This window comes from Gambusia affinis, linkage group LG08, assembly GCF_019740435.1.
Source record: "Gambusia affinis linkage group LG08, SWU_Gaff_1.0, whole genome shotgun sequence".
Taxonomy (NCBI): Eukaryota; Metazoa; Chordata; class Actinopteri; order Cyprinodontiformes; family Poeciliidae; genus Gambusia; species Gambusia affinis.
The window spans coordinates 28709579-28733594 of record NC_057875.1 but is presented as its reverse complement, the minus strand read 5'-3'; the positions used below and the strand labels follow the sequence as shown (position 1 = coordinate 28733594).

General features: G+C 37.7%; 1 protein-coding gene across 8 annotated transcripts in view; it reads left to right on the top strand.

The window, feature by feature from the left end:
- Positions 1-24016, top strand: part of cadps2 (Ca++-dependent secretion activator 2) — a 144132-nt gene that overhangs the window by 63266 nt on the left and 56850 nt on the right. For all 8 annotated transcript variants that reach the window (XR_006371388.1, XM_044125649.1, XM_044125648.1 and 5 more), the window contains 4 exons: positions 12546-12647; positions 17216-17279; positions 20257-20380; positions 20912-21012. Coding sequence is in view for 7 of the 8 variants with exons in the window: in XM_044125649.1 (XP_043981584.1) it covers positions 12546-12647; positions 17216-17279; positions 20257-20380; positions 20912-21012 (391 nt within the window). In the remaining variant the exon portion in view is untranslated. The remainder of the gene's footprint in view (positions 1-12545; positions 12648-17215; positions 17280-20256; positions 20381-20911; positions 21013-24016) is intronic.

Genomic DNA, 24016 nt, shown 5'->3' with positions numbered 1-24016 from the left:
ATTTTTGTTTTTCCCAACATTTCACTTCTATCTAATGGGTGTGAGAAAATCATTTTGGTTAGTTAAGTACAAGTTCATTACTCCTAATGAAGACTGTTTGCCTGTGGTCAGTTACTACTGATGTCACAAGGTGACATCTTTGTTCAAAAGGAAAATTGCTGAGTTCACTGTGCACAACATTAACGCCACAACTTTGACTGCAATATATATTAGCTAATTATAAGTACCATTCATTTAGGCTCTTCATGCCACTAACATTGTCACTAATTTCAGTTGAAGTGTTTTATGGAAGCATTAGGATATTACAGCTGAATTGTTTCCTTACCAGAACAGCAGATCTATTCTTATATATCCAGAATTTGGTAGAAACTAGTTACATATACTCAATTACATTTACTTAAATAATGTTTTTTTTAAAAATTACTTTGAGGAGTATCTTTACTATGCCACACTTTCTACTTTTACTTGAGTAATTTTATCTAGTCTTACATGAGTAAAATTTCTGGATTCTTTACCCACTCAATGAAGCACAAACAGGTTTTAACCAAAAATTCACTAGACACAGACACACACCTGCACGTTTTGTTAAAGTTTTGTAAGTTTTATGTTGAAAAAAACTGATTTGGAAAAATTTTATTTTGCCCTTTGTTATATGATATATTGTCCTTTTCATCCTTAACATACCAAAATTTCCACTTTACTTTACATTACATTTTGGTATGTCTGATTATGTAATTTTTACATTTTGAAGGACTGATCATTTGATCAGTTCCTCAGTATTTGAGTAGACTTTTTACCAAATACTTTATTTGGTAAAGTATTTGGTAAAAACTTTGAACTTGAGTAATTTCTTGGATGGCAATTTTTTTACATTTACTTGAGTAAAAATATATTGAAGTAGTGCTACTCTTACTTGAGTATTATTTTTGGGTTCTCTGCCCAACACTGCATATATCATGAGTTTTTATTTTGGATCATCTGCCATCTCTGATCTGTTTTTATGTTCAACACATAATAAAAATACATAATAAGATTTTAGGACGTTTTTAGTGGTATGTTTGCTTATCAGAAGTCACTGTGTCACCATGACATTCATCAACTTTATTATATATTTTATATTGTCCTATAACATGCAGCCTTATTGTGCAATTAAAATGCAAAGGTGACATATGGAGGTTTTATATTAGCATATGTTTCCTTCCATGTGAGGGAAGTTTGGGTAACACTGAAAACCTGTATAATGCAGATAATACAACATATAGTTTTGAAATGGATTGAAATCAAGTTAAGTAGCTGAGATTCTACTAATCAAGACCTTATTTAAGTCTAAAACTTAGAAAAAAAAATCCTTGTTGTGAATTGGACTACAAGTCTGTGTTCAAATTAAAGTCTTCACAATTCTGATGCCATGTATAGTTTGCATTCAAAATGCAAACTATACATTACAAACTATACAAACGATATCATGTCACCAAATGCTCACAGGAACTGTTTTGGTTTGCCAATAAAGTTAATTAGGCCCCGTTAACATGGAGCGGGTTTTCAGTGAAACCTCTAAGAGGTTACGGTATATCTCAAGATCTGGCTGCTCTTTTACACTCCAGGTCTCAGAGTGGATCTTTTCTGTATGGAACATCCCTGGCAGAGATGCCATGTACTACATGACTCACAGCCGCAGAGTTTACTCTATGCATGTATGGGCAGACAACAACAAAACCAATCATGGACTGCATTGTGCTGGGAGCTGCTTGACTCGTTCAGTTTGACTCATCCTCTCATACGGATTATATGTGTGTCATAGAGATGACCTTTAATACAAATATCACAGTGAGTTGTGAGATCAAAGTGATTTGATGACATACTAAAACCACAGTGCCATCTAGTGTCCTGGCATGACAACTACAGGTGTCTAAACAATGATGCTGTGTCTAAACATTGAACTGTTTCCCAATCAACATCCAAAAATACTGTCATTTTACTCCCGGCATGTGAGCACAGCCTGACTTTAGACTTCTGTTCATATGATTGCAAAATACAATATAAATTGCAGTAATAAATAAAATCAGTTCTTCAAAGAACTTTATTTTTAGAACTTGCATGGTAGCTCTAAAATTAACAAAGAGCCTAGTACAAAGTTACAGTGGTTGCTTTTCACATTGTTTAACATAATTTCTTCTGCTTGGATCTCCTCTTTACTTCCTGCCCCCCTCTGTTCTTAACAAGCAGGTAATTACTGATATATGTGCTTTCTCTCTTTGTTGACTCATTTAGTCAATTAGAAAGTGTAATGATTAGCTTCTTCAGTTAATCATCAGATATTACCCGTCGCGGGTCGGGAGGGATTACTGGAACTGGCTTTTTGTCAGTTGGAGCTCTAATTTGAATAAATGTTCATTCAGGACTCGCCTGAGTGGGTGTAGAAGGGGGGCAAAGAGATTTTGGATTGCTGGCAGGCGTAATGGTGACAAGAAAAAAGAATTAATTGTAGAAATGCAAAACTCCCTGGAGGGTTCTTTTGAGAGGAGAAACAGAATGAACCACTGAAAAAACTTGTCAAATGCATTCAGGCATTATTATACTATACTTGTGTGTAATTTTCTGTTTGGTTCCAAAACTTAGTAGCCATCATGATTAATTGTTAATCATTTCAATTAGCTTTGTAGTAAGTAATATTCACATAAGTGTAGATAAAAAAAACCTTTTTACAGTTCTAATAGTGACCGCAAAGCAGCTCACTGGTTCTGCTACTAGGAGAAATTTTGTCTTATTTAAGAAGTCAGGATATATTTTGTGAGTAGATTGCAGTTATTGCACTGATGCCCCTAACAGTTATTTAAATGACCAAAATTAAGCTCAATTTTCATTGGTCAGTTTACTAACCAGTAGTTGATTGGGTTGAAAATCCAGATGGTGCTAAACTTTTTTCCTAATGTATCAAGACACATGTAGAAACTGGTACTAGTGGGACATATCTGTTCAACTACCGCAGTTTCCGTTCTCTAAGCCGCTACTTTTTCAGACACTTTAAAGACTGCGGTGTGGCGAATATCCAACTTTTTACTAAGAAAAGGTGCCTGTGTGATGAAGAGATAGATCAATGTGTTATTGAGAAGAACAACCAAAGAGAGATTGACGAAGAGTGTGTGAGAGCAGGGATGCACAAAAACACTCACTGCATCTGACTCACAAACACAGCCACTTCCCCAGATCGCCTCATCCTGGTGGCGCACAAAGCCAGCACAATGCGTCCGACCCACACAAAAACAGGCCACATGTATGCCGTGCACATGGCCCACAGAACCCGCAATGTGGCTCCTGATGCTCAGTTCTTCACCCACATAAACAGCAAATCACATAAAGCCCAACACACATTGCTAAAGCCTATTTGTTACAAATTCCTCTAAATAATAAAAAAGGAAATCACGTCCTGTATGAGGTGAAATTTTTTCTGCTGGTTCTGTGGCCCAGGTCCTGAGTCCAGAGGAGGACGAGGTGAAACGGCAACATTTGCTTCATGTCTGCTGTTTGTAGCAAACGTTTCAACGAGATCTAGTAGAACAAAATACCGATCAGTGAGTCTGCTGGCAGGAAGGATCTGCTTTAAAGCTCCTGCCTTCATTAAGGATGCAGCAGAATGGAACTGAGAGAGCTCTACAGGTCAGCAGCAGCTTCACGGAGGGACACACATCCATCAGACACTGTCCATACGACACTGTCCATCAGACACTGTCCATCAGTTATTATGCACTCCATTTTGTTCCTTCATTTATGTATTTGTGCATAAACCAGCAGTATCAGATAGTGACTAGACTTTTTTTATTTAACTCGTTTTTACTGTTTTTGTCCTTCGCTCTGCATTAGGGTCTGTTAGACACAACTGTCATGCTTCTTGGTTGTCTGAAGGGAGATTCCACTGATAACTATTAGTTTATTAAGCACTGTTATTTGAAAGCATGAAGAGTTTGGAGCCGATCAGCTAGACGTGAGTGAGCGTGCTGCAGGGTGGAGGTTTGATGAGGTGGCTGCATTTGAACTGAAACCAGGGTTAAAGGAGCATTACGGGAGCCTGGAGAAGCTGCTCTCCTCCCTCTCACATGTCAAGTCAGATCTTCTGTTTTGTGGATCGTCCACAGCACACAGACACAGGATGTGACAGGGGTTTAACCTCCCCCAGCCCTGCACACATCAACTTGCTGCATCCACAGAGGTGGTTGGGAGGAGGAAAGTGATGCATAAGATCACCTGCCACTCAGCTTCTCCTCCTTTCTGCACCTCTTAAGGTGAAGTGGCATCCACACCCAGCACTGTGCCACAGCGCACACCGAGCCTGGCTGCTGACGGCTCCAATCAGCTGCCATCTGCAACAAACAGCCAAAGGGTTTGATGGAACCCGCAGGAGGATACGGTTCTTATCATTTACACTCCAGCAGCACCCAATGTAAACACACCAACAGAAGTCTGCGTAGACGCTGACTGTCAGGCTGACAGCTCCCCCACCCCTCCACCCAGAGTCCCCTGAGCTGCTTGCTGACAGCAGCCTCGCCTACAACATGATCGCTTCATTTAGCAGCAACAATGTGTCTGATCCTCAACAAGCTGTCGCTCCCCGCTCTGCTGTGAGAGCTAACAAACCAAACATTGCACTGTGCCGTGTTTCTCTGAGCTCCGGCCGCTCTGCCTCTGGCTTTCTGCCAGCCAGCTCCCTCAGCTATTTATTTTCTGATGTAATTCGATTGCTGGGAGGTGAAGGCTGCTTCTCATTTGGGGCACAAATTGAGTTTCATGTATCATTTTGAAAGCTCATGATGAACTAATTTTTTTCATGGAAAAGTGTTCGTCTTCCAACCAATTGTTTGAAGTAACCACCGTCACACCTTGGTGAGGAGAGTTCTCTAAGCTTTTGTTTTCATTCTTTCTTTGTCTGGGTTTCCATGGCTTCTAGGAAAATTTCATAAAATGACTTGTCAAACCTTTTTTTAAATGTGATTGGTTGACTTGTTTTGTTCTCAACAATATTTAGTCACTTGTTAAAAGCTCAATGAGGCTTTCCATTCCATGAGGATTTAGTCAAAGAAAACATTGCTGTAGCTTATTATTTACAACAAAATTAACAGAAAAATAGAAATAAGAAATGAAAGCTCTCTCTCTACATTTTCAGTTTTTATACTCGGTGAAATTATTGTAGGTTGATGAGTCATTTTTTTCCCTGAAGTTTCTGTTGCTGGCATCACTTTCCAAGCTAAACTGGAAAGTGAAACTGAAGCAACATTTGGCTATTAGCATGTGTGGGTGTGGACTGGCCTAATCAAACAGTATGCTGGGAAACATCCTCTTGGAAAGTGCATCCACAGTTCAGTTATGTATTTACATTAAATATGTGGTGTATGTTGGATTCATTTAGTGAATTTGAACAGATTTTGCTACATTAGCTTGAAAAATCACTTTGAATCTGTTCTGGTTTAGAATGGGGGAGGGTTGTAAAACAGATCAGTCAGTTTTCAGTTTTACACCCGACCCTGGGCCTCAGACTGATCATTTGAGGAACAGGAACAACTGAGATTACAGGACAGCTGGCTTTAACTGCGAGGGCCTGGTGCCTGAGGCCCAGGGGCCGAGGGTTGGACCTCCATCTACCAAGCTCTTCTCACTGATCGCACACCCATCATGTTTTTATTTGTCAGTCACGTTGGGGTGGGAGGATGGGGGTTACAGAGCGAATAAAGCTCCTTCTACATGAAAACCAGAATACACACACACACACACCCCCCCCCACACACACACACGCACACACACACACTTCCCACATCCCCTCGGGATTAAGCAGCGCTTGTTGAATATGCTCAGGGAGTGGTAACGCACTGGCATATTTTGAGAACAGCAGATTTTATAATATGTCTTAACAGGTGCTTAGGTGCAAAAAATCTCTGCTCTCATTATGGAATAAATGAAGAGGAATGATGAAGGTGGTCTCACACAGTCACCCATCCAAACACAAGCTTTACAGGCCTAATTTGTTACATTTTGCTAGATTTATTTCATAAATATGTTTAAATGAATAGCCATTTACATCCTTTTTCTCAAAGTTGAAATATTTTCATTATATATTAGTTGCTGTACTGTTCCACTGAAAGTTATAATTTTATTAAGTTTGGCATTTTATCTGGATTTTTCTTTTCAGCAAAATTTCCGTTGTTTATAATCCAATGTATAATCACAAACCTTTAATTTTTCCTGACAGATGCACAGATGGCTTTGACAGAAGCAGATTTAACACAGCAAGTACATTTATAGATAAACAAAGTAATTTTGCACGGCTATGTTGCAGAAACACTGCTGTGTTCTTCAGCATAAAGCTAAAGAATAAATGTGTTATTGCCATGTTTGGATATATGAAGAAGCTCATAAATTCACCTGACTGTGTCCCAAACTTTCTGCTGCAGTTTTTGTCTTGCTATTAGTTTCGATTTTGGCTAGTTGGGAACACATGAACAGAAGCTGAGCACTGTTGTTGGTACTCAAGGTGCCATGGTCAGAGGCTGAACCACTGAAGGCTTTTATAAGAACAACTCATTAAAAGACAACCTCTGTGCGTCTCCCCTCCGGCAGCCGCGAGTGCCGTTTAGAGAGGCTGCTTTTCTCTTTCAGCCATGCAGAGAAAGCCCAGAAAGTCAAGGCTGGTTGCTCTGAGTACTGATTGCATTTTTTCCCTTTTTCACCAGAGTGCCTATTCAGACGAAGGCAAGAGGGGAACGGAGGATTTAAAAACATTAATGAAGCATTCTCTTGCTGCCAGCCAGATGGGTTGTGAGGAACGAGATGAGTCGGAGATGCTCCTTGTTTGATTGGTTGACTCTGAGGTCATGCTGGAATGTGTAGCAGATTGATTGGTTTGTTTGGCGAAAACAAGCTATTCCTACTTGTAAGAATGAAAATGAAAGTGAAGGCAAAGACGGACCCTGAGCTGTTTGAAATCATTTTGATTATTCCTGTAATCTTTTCTGACTGTTTCTTTTGCTTCTTGATGTTTCAAGCTCTGTGTCTGTTTTTCTCAAGATGCATGGCACATCAAAGGCAGTCTGAATGTATAACATTCTCATATAACTTAGAATTTAGTGTTGCATAGTCTGCTACCACAAATGAAAGCTGGCATGTAAGCGTGGCATATAATAATATAGGTTTTTGAGTTTACACACATTGATTTTTTTAAAATAAAAACATATAGATAAAATACAGCAGGAGTCAAGCCAAACCAAAGAAACAGGAGGATATTTCTGTCATGATGGAAGGATTTATTCCTGTAATTGTTTTATTTTTATTAAAACACATATTTATTTTTTTTGTTTGGCCAATGACAATAATCCCCCACAACATTTTGTGTACTGTGTGTTTATGAAGCAATATAAATGAGTTAGCAGCACCTTCAAAATAAGATACAGATGCGCCACAAAAATGAACATTTGGCTTTCATGAAAATTTTAACAAACAATAAGAATAAATCAATGGGAGCCCTAAGCTTGTTTCTCGCAACAAGACGGTCCCATCTGGGAGTGATGAGAGACAATGAGACCCGAAGTGTTGCTTCCCAAAGAACCCTCTAAAGACATCTGATCTGTTTCTTACTCAGTTTGGTGCTTGTGGGTCAACGTGCAAGACGTAACCGAGAGAATCCGGTTAACGATTTTCAACATGAAAAATCCTCCAGACTCAAATAATACATGAAACGGAAATATTTCCGTTTCATGTATTATCTGGTCCGGGGGACAACTGCAGTAGAGCACCTTTGGGATGTTGGGAGACTCGCATCATGGATGTAAATTTCCCATTCTGGACCATATCATGTCAATATGGTCCAGATTCTGAGGAATGTTTCCAGTACCTTGATGAATCTATGCCACAAAGGATTAAGTCAGTTCTGTAGGCAAAAGGGGGCCCGACTCCTGAAAGACTAGCAAGGTGTACCTAATAAAGTAGGCGGTCAGTGTACTATGATGAGGGTTAATAATCATCCTGATTTTTTATTTGTTTGCGTAGTTGCACTTTATGTAATACAGAACCGAAGATGCTCAGAAAATGGATCTGCCATTGTGTTTGTAAGACAGAGTTTTATTAATTGACGTGATTCCAAATGGCAAAAACCTGCAGCAGAACCATTCTTAAAGAATTACTACTATCCACCATCAGAAGATGTGAACGATTGTTCATGCCTGACATATTCATAATGATGTAAACATTAATGTGACTGTTTTTTTCAAGACCACATGAGGTATTTCTGAGGTTTAGTTCTGTTTGCAGAACAGAACTAAACCTGTTCTGGAGGGTCTGGACTTTAACATGTTCATTTTGATTAACATGTTAAATGTTAATCAAAATGATTAACATTTAACATGTTAATCATGTTAGAACGTGTAGAACTCACAAGTTAGAACGTGTAGTTTAGTCTCATTTAAGGAGTCAGGATATACTTTGTGAGTAGATTGCAGCTATAGCTACTGATACACTGATGACCCTAACAGTTATTTAAATGACCAAAACTTAGCTTAATTTTCATTGGTCAGTTTACTAACCAGTAGTTGATTGGGTTGAAAATCCAGATGGTGCTAAACTTTCTCCTTAATGTATCAAGACATGTAGAAACTGGTACTAGTGGGACATTTCTGTTCAACTACCGCAATTTTCATTCTCCAAGCCACTACTTTTTCAGACACTTTAAAGACTGCAGTGTGACGAATATCCAACTTTTTACTAAGAAAAGGTGCCTGTGTGACGAAGAGATAGATCAATGTGTTATTGAGAGCAACAACCAAAGAGAGACTGACGAAGAGTGTGTGAGAGCAGGGATGCACAAAAACACTCACTGCATCTGACTCACAAACACAGCCACATCCCCAGATCGCCTCATCCTGGTGGCGCACAAAGCCAGCACAATGCGTCCGACCCACACAAAAACAGGCCACATGCATGCCGTGCACATGGCCCACAGAACCCGCAATGTGGCTCCTGACGCTCAGTTCTTCACCACATAAACAGCAAATCTGACCCACATAAAGCCCAACACACATTGCTGAGGCCTATTTGATACAAATTCCTCTAAATAAACTGTTCTTCAGACCACTGTCCATCAGACACTGTCCATACAACAATGTCCATCAGACACTGTCCATACAACGCTGTCCATCAGACACTGTCCATCACTGCACTGTAACAGTGCAGTTCTTTCTTTCAGCATTTAAGAACTGTAAAAAAAGTATTTAAAAAAAAAATGACTTTTTAAGAAAAGTCTTTGAATTAACGTAATCAAATCATGGAAAGGATTTTCACACGATTAAATAGCTTTCTTTCAGCATGAAGCAACTTAATAAGTAGTGTGAAGGTATCACTATGACATAAGTTGGTTTCTCCAGCATGCTGTGGTGGCGCAGGGGTTTAGCACACTGCATGTTTGGAGGCCTTAGTCCTCGACGCAGACGTTGCTGGTACGACTCCTGGTCCTGGCGACCTTTGCAATGTCCTCACCCTGTCTGTCTACTGTCTCAAAAAAATATGAGCCACTAGCGCCGCAAGAACTCTTTGGAGAAAAATAAAACGTTGGTTTCAACTAAATTGCCATTAATCTTACTCAAGTAAATTGTTGCAAATTAGTTGGGTTGGCTCTTTTAAATTACATTGGGTCCAACTATAGTAAATTAGTTGAATCAACCTTAATAAATTATATTGAGCCAACACATTTGCTTTTAATTGGAATAACCATGATATATTAAGTTCAGCCAAAACTTAATAGAATAACCGTAATAAAATAAGTTGAGCCAACTCATTTTATTTAAATTAGAATAACCATAATATATTAAGTTCAGCCAACTGTTTGATTTAGAATCAACCAGAAAATAACTATAATAATATAAGTTGAGCCAACTCATTTTATTTAAACTAGATTAACCATAATATGTTAAGTTGAGCCAACACATTTGATTTACAATAAACCATAGAATAACCATAATAACATAAGTTGAGCCAACACAATTGCTTCACATTGGAATAACCTTAATAAATTAAGTTGACCTAACACATTTGCTTTAAATAGGAGTAACAGAATTACATGGTGCTGAAATAAAGCAAAGTAATCAGGTGGAAAACCTCTCCATGATTTTTTTTTGTTCACCCAAAGAGGTATTTTTTTCAGTGTAGTTATGGTAACTAATCTTATCTCCTGCTATAACCTGAGCCAGTGGGAGCATATAGATATTGAATAAGAGAGTTCCTAGGATTGAACTTTGGTGTACCTCTCATGTGACTTCTCTATGGTTCAATGAGAAGTTACCTATTGAAACAAAGAAATCCCTATAAGTTGGGTCTAGACTGGAGAGTCCTGGAGAGTCTTCTCCAGTACTTTCAGTAATATGTCATTGTCAACAGTGTGAAAGGTCCAACAGAACCAGCACTGTGAATGCTAAGAGTGTAGCAGCAGCATAGATGTCCCCAACGCTAATGTCAGCATTCACTGGCCACATTTCCAAAGAAGTTCCATGAATGATCAGAGCTTCCTTGATCACTGGAGTAAGTTTAACAGCACTTTGCACCAATAGGACGTCTGAATAATCTGAATAACAGATTGGAAAGTATTGGAGCAAGAGGGGTTTTTGAATTATGTTCATTTTGTAAATATATGCATTTAAAATAAAATGTGAATAATTTTGAATATTAAATTATAGATCCTGCAATTAACTTGAATAAAAAATTGACTGAAGGACACGCTGTCCATCAGTGATGTTAGTTTAGCCAGAGTCCTCCTGTCTCTCACCACCTGCAGTATGTCAAAGGCCATCCATGCTATGAGCTGGCCTCCTGATGAGCTCATCTAATCACTTCCAATGTGATCTAATCAATGTTGGAGCAGCAGCTGTAGAGAAGCTGCAGCTCCACCAGACAACACCTTGGAAGATGACTGATGGCGTTAAGGAGGTCTGCAGGAGCACCCCCTGCAGTCCAGAAGATATCAGCTTCCGTACCAACATGACCAAAGGAAGAATTAGAAACTCAAAACAGCAAAGAATCGGAGTGACAGGGACGCTGCCAGGAATCTCGGGCCCCAGGACAAAAATTAAATTGGGCCCCCTGCGCAGCTGATGTTACAATTTCTTGAGTCTATTTGACCCATAAAAAGTGTCACAATTTTATAGGCTTGCAACTGTCTTGCTTTACTTGGTCCAATACTAATACTTGCACAATATTTACTGATTGTGAATTTTATACGAGACAGTCTGCAGTATGCAAGTAAGTTGCTTGAATTTTTCCTATTAGTTTTAGATTACTAAAAGGTCTCTCCCCACGAGTAACAGTCATATGCAATGTGCAAAATATTAAGCATTTCATTCAGGCTGCAGTATATAACAATAATAAAAAATATATTTTCTCCATATTTGTTAAAGCTGGCACCATGTTATGACATTTTGTTATAAGACAGATAATCTGTGAAAAAAATCTATCTCCTCCACCTGCTCCCTGAACTACTATTACTGGCTAAAGTAATGCAATGTTCGAGCCAAAAACAGCCAATCAGAACCAGGAGGAGGGCCTTCGTGCTGCCAATCAACTCATTCACTCACTACTAAATGTGCTAATGGTGGAGAAACGGCATTGCACTGAGCAAGGAAGATGAGCAGCCACATGAGATGGTGATTGACAGCACCAAAACTCTCCTGCCTCTGATTGGTTGCTTCTAAGTAGCACTGGGAGAAACCAGTTGAAATGATTTTTTCACAGATTATCTCTCATGCTATACTGTCACAATATAATGACAGTTTTAACAAATATGTAAAAAAAATATTTTTTTTAAAATAAAAGCTACATACTGGAGCTTTAATTTCACTTAGGAGAGGACAGGTCAGGAGGGACGTGGGTTAGAGCTGCTGCTGACTGACTCATCTGTTAAGTGTGGTAAAAGGTACAGGTACAAGTTCAATATATGAATATGTTGGTAATTTGCTTCCTAAACTAACTATGCTAAATGGTTGACAATCTCACACAGTCCACTCACCTCTCTCTGAAAAAACTGGGTTACAAATTGACAATTTTGTCTTTTTCTGAAAACCTGACTTTATAATTTTCATTAATTTTCATTAACAGCATAATAACTAGCACACTTGCTGTACATATATTTCATATACATATCTGCATTTTTAATCTCCGTAATACTGCTCTTAAGTTGCATTTTATATTTTACAGCACTTTACAATTTTACAATTTGTAGCATTTTATATATTTTTTATATTTATTTTATTTTATCTACAACTAGTTGTTACCGTGTCTTGTCTTTATGCTGCAACTGCAAAGTAATTTCCCTGCTGGGATGAATAAAGTACTTCTATTCTATTCTATTCTAACTGCCACATCCATTTTTGTCCACTCTTCTACTGACTTGCTGAACACACCGTCAAGCGCTCTAGGAACAAACCATTTCATGCAGATCCAGAGGGGTTCAGAGCAAATATGGATGTGTGCTAGTCTGATGGTGGCAGATTCAGCTGACAGTGTGCTGTTTGTCTCCTCAGGCCTGATGGGACGGGGACAGTGACTGTGGAGGAGAAGGAGCAGTTTGAGGCCGTCAGACATCGTCTCATTGTTCTGTTGGAGAACCAGATAACACACTTTAGGTATGAACATTCACACAACAGAAACAAGGTTGTACTTCTTTCTAAAAGTATTTTCAGATTTTCTTCCTAAAGCCAAAAGCTGATAGATGCACTGAGAGTAGCAACATTTCCACAATTTTAAGGAACATGTGGTTGTAACTATGACACGCACAAAATTGTTGTGGCAGCATATAAGGGTCCCAGGTGCAGTATGGGGGAGCAGGGAAGCTATGGGGATTGCCACAATGCTGAAAATTTTCATCAGGAGCACTGAAAATCATACTTGGAAGTGGTAGCTTTGTGCTTGCATTTACTCAGATTGCTCCATCCAGACAGCTGAATCAAGTGGTGGTGCAATCATGGACTAGGACTGCTGATCCACACAGCATGGTGGGGACACATTGTAGCTTCTCAGGGAATTTTAAAAAAGACAGGGAAAAAAAAAATCACTAGAAGCTCAGCAGGGTCATGATTGTTTGCACGATGAAGGAGGTTTTTCATATTCTAAGGGTTTCTGAAAAGATTTATGCGAGGTTGCATTGACTCCACGTACATTTTTATGGGTTTTGTTATGTGTGCGTGATTTCAGGAACTGATGGTTTGACGGGACACCCCTTTATTTCCCACTGTCTGACTGTGAGATCTGCGGCACTCCACCTCAGTGTCGCTCTAAGACTGTTGGAGGGCTAAATGGTGTTCTAAAAGAAAAAGCGAAACAAAATAATACATGTGGGGCCTGAGCATCTAATTAAAGTTAATTAGTTGGGTCAGACAGGCCCAGACACAATGCTTATGGCCTGTGGCCATGGGTCATGTTGGATTTTTTTTTTAAAGGTCCAATCTAAACTCTGCAGACCTGATTTGTATCTTCAGGTGGTTTTTCAGCAATTCAGACCTTGGGACTTGTTACCAAAATAACTGAACTGGCACTTTTAGAGACATATTTGGATTGCCAGGTAATAATTCCCCAAACGTTGGGCTGAATAGAGGATGGGGCCCATGACTAATGACTAATTACCCAGTTTGTGACAGTGTTAGTATGATTGTTCTGACTACAACTTATAAGCCTGTTTACTCCAATCAAGTTCAGAACAGGACAAGCCTTTTGGATAAGAATTCAAATATTTTTAGGAAACAAGAGAAGTCCAGTTTTCTTCTACTGAGTCATTGAGGATTGTCAGATACTGATTTTGAACAAGGTTACCATGGCTGAAAAACTAGAAAGATTTAGTAGCAAGCAAATTTCACATAATTGGCAGACTCCTACTATGCTGAGCTTCTAAGATCAATATTTTCTTTTGCAGATGTTAGCAGAAGCAGGTAGGTGCTGGGTTCCATACACCTTTGTAGCTGTTGCAAGTCCGGAATTAGCTTTAGGCAATGTACCTTAATATCAATAAACGTCCCATTCCTAATTCTGGTACTTTATACTTCATGTCGTACAGGCACTTTTAAAACCATTGGAGTAGTTAGAATTAGCAGGATTATTATTATTATTTGTTATTTTGTATTTGTCTTCTACATTTCAAATTTCAAAAAATACAGCAGAAGAAAAGCAATCTTTATCTCCTGAGGAAAACTACCTAAAACTTTTAAAATACCCTCCCAATGACATAAAGCAGTGGGGGTATTTTAGTCCCATCAGTGGCACACAACAGGTGCAGGAGATTCATGTTCAGTGGCTGTTGAGACCTCCTAGCATCTGTGTGACCATTCAGCACCGCCATCACTGTGTGAACTCATTGTGAGTGTGGTGTGAATGCAACAGCCCCAAGACCTTGAGCAACACTCATCTGAATGGACCTGTGCCATTAAATATTCTGAAGCTTAGCACTTTAAACACTTCATGCCTCAGAGGGGCCCTCCATCTGGCCCTGGGGCAGAAAGGAGGGGCCAGTTGAGGGCCTGGGGGGTTTATCAGCGGGAGTCATTACTAACTCACCTCAGCAAGAGGCTAATGGTGGTAAACAATGGCCGAGACAGTGTTGGGATTAGGCTAATGTCCTTCCAGACAAAAGCAGGAGTTCCTCAGTTTGGTTTTGATTAGGCGAAGCACAAAATAATTGAAATAAAATCTTAATTGCAGATTATAATCTTTATTGCCTTTAGTTTATATCACTGATTATAACCCCATTAGATGGTAGTCTACTGATTACATGATTACATATGTTCTCAATTTGCCAACCTTTGCATTGAAAGAAATTAATGGCAGAGGATGTTCTATTCTGGTTCTACTCACATGACTTCATAACTATTTTTTATTTCCTCTGTGCATGTTTAATGGAAACCTTTAAGCATAATTGCCTTAATCTGTTGGATCTTTAATAAAAAGATTTTCTACATTTGGAGGTTCTGCTGTCAACTTGAAATGCTCCCCTCCTGACACCATGTTTGACAGGGATCCTTCACATTCTAACATCTGGAATTTGACTAGAAAAGCATGTAGGAACTGAGTACAGCATCTGGATTAGCTGGAGAACCCTGTTTAGAAAGCTCATATAGACCGACCTGAAAGTTTTCACACTTTATATCCATTTCAGACAATGTGATTCAAATTCTGTTGGAACAGCATGATGAGCTCTTCCTGTTCCAACATGACTCTGCATCAGTGCACAAAGCAAGATCCATAAAGATGAGTGAGTCATGGTGTCAGCCTGATAAAACACCTTTAGGATAAAGCAATAGCCAGGCTTTCTTATTTCAGAAACAAGAAACCTTGTTGCAAACCTCTCCAGAGGAGGTAAAGGTGTTAAAATAAATGGGTGTGTTATGCATTTGAGCAATACAATACTTTTGCCAAGATGGTGTTTATGTAAGGGTTGCGCAACATATAATGAAAAAAATCAGTATCTTCATTAAAGATTTTTTGAAATGAACACTGGGAATGCTATATTTATTAAGGTTTTTTTTCTGTTGTCTTGAATCCACATTTTGCATGCCAATAGGCTCCTCAGCCTATTGGAGTCTTATTGTAGTTGATGGCCACATGTGAAACAGAAAATTGTGTGTAAGATAAAGTCAAAGTGGAAGAAAATTGTCTCTTGTAATATATTTAAGTTTGTAAATGCTTTGACTAATATTAAGCTGTATTTTAGTACTAATTTAACTTGTTTTATCTATATTTCCGCTGTCATTTCTCTTCTTTATTGTCCATATAGCATTTTATTTGGGTTTTGATTGTCAGCTTAATGCTCTCAATCTTGCTCAGGTTGCTATTAAAAAAAAAGATTTTTTTATCTCAATGAGACATACCTGACATAAAGGTTAAATACATACAAGACACTGAAGATCACATATTATTGGAAGCAATAACCTCACAATCCAATTATGCAATATTTTTCAGCACTGCTCAGTATTTACTGAAGCTGAGGGCAAAGTGTGGAGAACACTCTGTGATTGTTCTTGAATTAATATTATCAGCTCAAACATACAGAAAAACACAAGAATTCAGTTTGTGTTTTTGTGACCTTTTTTCTGAAACAATTATTTACTGTGAGACAAAGTGTTGGTTGCCATGTTGCCTTTTTTGTTTAGCTGCAGTGACTACTGTTACAAGCAGCATAAAAAAGTCACATTTAGAGTTTGTCAAATAGCCAAATTCAGGTCTGGCCCTCAAATATAAGGCAAAAAACTATGATATACTTGAAAACTTTGGTCTAACTTAACATGTCAAACAGGCAACACTGTCCAACAAGGACAAATTCTGGCACAGTGTCTTTACTGGTCTCCCTAAAAAAAAAAATCCATCCTCCAGCTGCAGCTGCTCCAGAACGCTGCTGCTGGTGTTCAGCAGGAATATAGAGCACGTCACCCAGTTCTAAAGTCCTTCCACTGACTTACTTCTGCTTGAAGGTTATTTCCAAAGAGAATTTGTTTTCTGGCAAACAAGACTTATCATAATCTATATTCTACTTTATTGAATATGACTGTATTCAGTGCATTTCTTTGCTTTTTGTTATATCATATTTTTACTAGTTGGTTCTCAGTGTTCTAAGCAGTCTACAGTACTTGAAACAAAAGCAATGTTTTAGTTGCTTTCAGTTGACTTTATCACATATTTATATTTCTATATTTTTGTGCTATGATTGCCTACCTATATTAAACTTCAATTAAGCAAACATTTTTTTAATCCTTGCTTTTAAGCGATTTTTCTTTTTCTTTTAAATGAACATCTTGAACTCCTGACTTTATGAATGTTATGAAGTTCATGGCTTTTTTTTTTTTCTTATTTGCTTAGTCGGATCACTTCTGTTCCTCAGAACAGAACATCTGCCTGTTGGTTTTTTTTTTTGTCTCATAAATGGCTGACCTGTGTGACCACTTCCCTTTGTTTATTAAGTACTGTTCACTTGTCAATTAGCAATGTGAAACCTCTATGAACTGCCAAATCTGTGTTCAGATGGAGACGGAGGTGAGAAAAGCTTCTTTCATCAAAGTAATTAGACAAAAGAAGGCAGCCATCTGTTTATGCTCTCTAATATGTACTGTGCTTCTCCAATTTTGCAATCTTTCTTTGTCTTGTCTTTTCTGCATAGTTGTCCTTGAGGTTGTTTTTTAATGTGATGCCCACCTCCATTTTTATTCTGCAGATACTGCTTTCCCTTTGGACGACCAGATGGGGCCTTAAAAGCAACACTTTCTCTTCTGGAACGAGTAAGGGAAACTCCAAAGTACTTTTGCCGTTTAATGTTTCTATTCTCAGGATTACTACATGGATTCAAAGTAAGCTTTGAATCATAACACTTAGATTAAGGATCTTCTACCCAGTTGTACCTGCTACCTAAAAATATATTAGGGCATGTAATGGAATAATATCCTTTTGAAAAATGTTTTAAAAATCTCCCATTTCTCACTCTGAGAAATGAGAAATGTAATTCTGAACCCTTGTTGAAAAATTTAGAAAAATTCAATCTCTACTATGATTACATTTATTCTAAGACTAAAAACACCAAAAAGCATAATCCCTGGTGGCAGAATTATTGGTACTGCTGTCGGTGTATGATTAATATAATTGAATTTAGAAAATTACTGACAGCAGTACCAATAACTCGCAATGCATGTTGTCTCAAAACACTTTACAGAAAAAAAAAACTCAATTCAGTCCAATCATGCAATTATATTCCAAATCACATCCATTCAAAAACCATGAAGTCAAGATCACTTTATTATTCAAATTATAAAGTAAAATACATTTATAGTAATTTTACACAACAACAGAAAGACAAAAAAAGACAGGATGAAGGAGGTTAAAGTGGGGGGAGAGGAGTAATCAACACAGATTAAATAATAATGTACATGAATCACAGCTGGGGTGAGAGACAGATGGTATCAGTATTGCTCATAGATCGATTAGAGGAAGATCAGTCAATCCAACGTGCATGTAGGTTTTGCATATACCTTAAAAATGGTTGTCATATTTTATAAAAAGTTTTACTTCTATTCTGCATCCATTAGGCTATTTTTTCTAGGGTCACACAGCTATTGATCTCACAAAGCCTTATTTTAATTAGAAGGGGGGCATCTGATTTCTATTTTGTTGCAATACATTTCTTAGCAATGGCCAGAAGGACTTCTGTAAGTTTCTCATCATGATTTGTCTTTAGATTGGAGTTCCTAAAGTTCCCCAATAAACAAATCTCAGGGTCTATTGGAATCGTGGCTCCATGGATGTCTAATAATGTTTCGCAAACTCCCTTCCAAAAGCCCTGCAGTTTAGAGCAGTGCCATGTAGCATGGAGGAACGTTCCTTTTTTCATGCCACATCTAAAACAAAGAGAGGATATATTGGAGTTATATGTATGTAGTATTTGTGGGGTAATAGCTGATTTAGGAAATGGTATTAGTCTAACCTGAGCGTTTAGAGTAGAGTTCACCTCTTCTCTACACAAATTGTTCCATAGCTGCTTCTCTATAGATATTCTCAAATCGTTTCCCCATTTGATTCTGGAACTGTCCATACCAGTTACAGTTAAAGTTGACATTAGTGGTGTATACACCCTTGAAATGATTTTACATTATTGTTGGCTGGCATGACATATATCCTCAACGGGGCAACATTCAACTTTCTTTCTGATTAGTGGTTAAAATGTTTCGGAGGAGGCCCAGCAGATTATGTCAAATCAATGACTTGGATCATTCAATCCTGAACTAGCAGATAACGACAGCAGACAATCGCTGGCTTTATGTTGTTGTCTTTACAGCATTCCCTCATACCGAGCATGCATGTAGTGACAGTAAAAATGATAAACTCCTCTTTAACAGGGAGAAACGTCCAGTAGAACCAGAACAAAGTGAACCACTATCTGCCACAACTGACTAGGAGTTTGAGAAATCAAAGCATACACAGTAATATGCAGAAACACTGATCTGTTTGAATTAACAAAACACAAATGTAATCTAAAGTTCAGATCATTTTACTGACATAATCATAGTCAGTAAAAAATATACTTTCAAAGGAGAGAGGAAAAAGGTCAGATAATGCAACATTTTAGATCCTTACTGATAATTAGTTTCAGAGTGTGTCCCTGATTGTGCATTGGCGGTTTCACATGTTGAGTCAAAGCACATTTTAATGTCTGTCACATAGCTCTTTTGCGCCTCTGTTCTAAGATCAATAGCTGTTAGCGATCAGTAGTGCGCTGCTAGTGGATATTTAGTGTGCTACGCAGCAGAAAGCAGACGTTGTTTCTCCCTACGTCCAGTGGGTGGCAAAGGTGGCATCAATCGATAGTAGGCACACGCTCCAAGGAAACAAACGCACTCAGTACAACACTTTCATTCTATTGGCTCAGAGGTTGTCAGGTGACTGTGTCAAAAGGCAGTTCCATGTTTCGTAAGAGAGCAGAGAATCTGAGCAGGGACTAAGTCTGAGCGTGAGGAGAAGTTTTGAGTGCAATAATTACAAGTTTTGAGAAGAGAGACATGAAGTCTTGCTATCAAAATGAACATGTAAGCAAAAGTATTAAACGTTTTGAGAACAAAAGACATGAAATCCTACTTTCAGACTGAAAATGCGTGCTCTCGGATTATGGCAGAAAAATGCCACTATAGTTTAACCTTTACCTGATCAGCCAAATATTTAAGAGACAAAGTTGCCCAGGATTATCCTTTTACAGTAAATTGAGTCGTTGAATAAAGTAGCAACACTATGTTTAAACCATGGATAGTTTGAAAAATCTAATGAGAATGAACTCATCTGTTTTGTTTAGAGTTCATGAAATGTTTTATTAACTGGATGTGTAAGCTTTCACGCCAAAGTAAAACAATTAAAAAAATGACCTGCATCAATAAAGTAGGATAGTGTTTGGATAGACAAATGTCTAATTTATGAATAAAGTCAATATTAGGACTGATGCTGTATTGGATAAGATCAGCCTCATCTCTAATACTCTCAATTAACCCAATTCCTCTTTGTGAACAGCAAAACAAATATATTTCTAATGCCTGCAGGAATGGCCCTATTTTGATATAATTTGTTACAAAAGCAGACACTGATGATGATGATGATGTTTTTGCAAAGAGCAGGCATGTGGGTGACATCATAACAGTATTAGTGAAGTCTGTAAGATACTTATTCTACAAGATAATTTTTTGTATAATTTCATAAAACTGGATAACTATGTAATTTCAGGTACTGATGAAAGACATCACCACACCTGTTCCTTCAGAGGAAACAAAGAGACGGGTTCAGAAATGTTTGGAAAAGGCATCCCAGATCAACTACAGTCAACTGATGGACTATGCTCAGATCAATGGTGGGAATTGTCAAAGCTGGAACTGGTGTTTCATGACACTGGGATATTCTCCATTGTCACCACCTGTTTCTATTTATTGAGTTTAAGATCTTATTAGATTTAGTAACCAGGCTGACCAAAGAGCTTGAAGAGTTTCCTCTTCAAGACTTTCAAAGACATCAGAAGACTTTATTTTTATAGTTTGCTCATGTTCACACATGGGAACAACAAAATCTGTGTTCTTGCATTTTGGCAGAGTGTTTCTTCTGGAAATATTTTTAAAAAATTGGGAATTTACTTTGTAAACTCTAAATTCATGGATTATAATACCATGATATTGTAAACACTGGTCCTAGTTTGTCTTGTAAAAAAGCCAAAAATTGTGAAGCATTGTGGAAGTGAGACTTGGTGTACAGTGTTGTAAATAGCCACTGTATTTGATCCAAAGCAAAGCTTAGGTTTCACACTGGAGCATATGAAAGATGAGCGAGTTTCTAATGACAGCTTTGCTTTACAATCTGATTAATTCTGGCTTTGTTTGAACTTTGTTAGTGGATCCAGAAGACGTACCGGAGAAAAGACTGGAGGATATGTTGAGATTGGGAGAGCTGTGCATTGAAGTCCTACAACAGAATGAAGAACATCACTCGGAGGTATTTACTCTATGCACTTTATCTGTTTTTCATTCAAAGATGCAGGGAATTATACCACCTAAAATTTGGAGATCTGGGAATGGCATTGGAGAGATGTTTGGCAATACAGCAACCCTGAGGTTATTCTTCTGGGATTTTAAAAAAAAATAGTCTTTACATGGGAGAAGGTCAGTAGCACACTTATTTTTCTTAGGAAGAAACATTTATCAGGTGTTGTATTGCTTATTCACCGCTAAATGTTGGAGTTTAATTATATAAAGTTTAATATAATGTAACATGCATTTTGCATGTTTATTCTGAAGATATTCTATCAAATAAGGTTATTTGCACTTAAAACAACTTGATCATTACTGGTGCAATCAGGAGTAGATCAAAAGTATGTCACTTAATGACATCAAGTGATTAGCTAAAGCAAAGAGCAAAGGTCAGGAGACACAGGTTGTCTCATAGATGTGACACAGCAGGTCTTGATGCGTAATTCCAATTTTTTCTTTTTCTTTTGATGAACCCCAATTCTTTGTGTGGTTGTTTATAATACTTGATTAATTGTGACTGCTTTGTGAATGGACCACAGACTCAAAAGAAGGACATAGTGCACAGTGCACAGTTTATAGAAGTAATAATGGTCAACTTTAAATGGATCAATTTCAAAATTATTGAACAATGGGAGCAGACAGTATTGTCACATGATCATAACAAGATGAAGGAAGCTAAGAAAAATAAATTTAAGTGTTGATACTGCTAGCCTCAGCCATCATTTATGTCAAGATTTGCAGAATTACACGTCTCACTTTAATGATGTGAAACTTAAATATGCAACAAGACAGTTCTCTCTGTAGATGCATTGAAAACTGCTAAATACATATCTAATAGATTACCATATATGTAAGTAACACTTATCACATTTCTGGGGTGAATAGATCAGAATTGGGACATTCAAACTACCATGAAAAAATTATACAAGGTCAAAATAATTGATTTAGGTTGCATTTGCCTGCTGTCTGAATGTAGTGATACTTGGAGTTGGACAGAAGTGTGGTCATTAGTGGTGCTGATCTTTAAAAGATCCTACATCCTGCCTGGGGCAATTAAAATGATTGGCCCACAATCTGAAGATTCTTCTTTAGTGTGATCTGTCTTAGGTGCTTACAGCATTCACAACTTAGGCAATTGAGACACCCCACATACTGGGTTCATTCATATAAACCATGGGTGCTCAAACCTTATTTCCAAAGGTCTACTGGATGGCCACAATAAATACATAAACATTGAAATGAAATGATCACACTTAGATAATGAATGATTCACCCTCTGTGGCCTGACCACACAGTCTCACATCTTCCTCCTGGTCCACATGGATCTGAGTTGCATGTTGCATACCCTGTCATAGTGACTCCCTGAATTGAGACTGGAATTGCAAGTGCTACTTCAGCCAGTTTTGAAATCAGAGAACATTTCTCCAGGTAATCAGAAGTTGACAAAACTACCTAAACAGGTCAGTTTCCATGAGAATTGGTGAAGCAGCATTCTGATTTTATGCACCATAAATATGGAACAAACATCCAGAAATTTGAGTTTCTTTAAACCACGACTAAAAGTTCATGTTTAGAACTGCCTTTGATTCATAATAATTGGAACATAATTCTTGCTAACTTTGGTTTATTATCCATACTCCTTCTGTTTGATCTAACTACAGCCTTTCATACAATTTCACATAACATCCTCCTTGACAGAGTATCCTTTCTTGGTATTGTAAATACACCTCTGATCTGGTTTCATTCCTACTTTTCAGGTATCTGGTTCACCCTTAACTTTCTTAAATTAAATTGTAATAAAACTGAACTTCTGTTAATTGGCACTAAATCAATATTAAGTAAACATAATAACTTTTCACTTCTAGTTGATAACTCCTCCTTTTTTCCCTTTCATGAGGTTAAGAGTCTGGGGTGTCACCCTCGATAGCGCTCTCTCCTTTGCCTCCCATATCAATAATATCACTCGGTCAGCCTACTTTCATTCACATTATTTGTGAATTGTCTCCGTCCTTCTTTCACTCCTCATTCCACTGCTGTTCTGGCCCACGTTCTGGTCACGTCCTGTTTAGATTACTGTAATTCTCTTCTCTTTGGCCTGCCACAGAAAACTCTCCATCAATCACAATTGTTTCAAAATTCAGCCCCTCGTATCATCACACAGACCCCTTCAGTCCATCACATCACACCTTTTCTGCAACTGCTACATTGGCTTCCCATCTCATATTACATCTACTATAAAATGTTTCTTACTTTCAAAGCGGTTCACAACCTCGTCCCCTCTTATTGTTTGAACTTCCTTCACGTTGCTGTACTTGCTTGTACCTTCTTCTTATAATCATTTCATTATTCCTTGTGTCTATCTTGTCACTAGGCATTCAGATGCTTTACTATCAAACTCTGGAATTCACTCCCACCTGATCTCCTTAATATTGACTATTTGTCACACTTCAAATCCAAACTCAAAACTCATCTGTTTCAAGTAATCCATGGCCTTTGATTGCAATAGACTTTTTAAATCTGATTTTGTACTTAATTTCATGTTGTATTTAGCTTTTGTGCCTGTTTTATGTTAAATGATGTAAGTTGACCTTGAGTGTTGAGAAAGGTGTCTCCATTATTATTATTATTATTATTATTATTATTATTATTATTATTATTATTATTATTATTATTATTATTATTATTATTATTATTATTATTATTATTATTATTATTAAAGTTACTGAAGTGGCTGTTGTTGAAATGCACTGTCCAAGTATTGCCTTATGTCATGTTCCATCTCCTAGTAAAGGTAATCATTTACTAGATGTCTGATATGGGTACACTCACATCACACCATTCTTTCAGATTTTATTGTTTGTGTCATTGTTTTTTTCTACTTTGATATTAGTTTAACTTAATTTTTTTTTTTTTTTTTTTTTTTTTTTAAATCATACCTGTGGTGTGTTTCAGGGGATCATGCTTTCTTT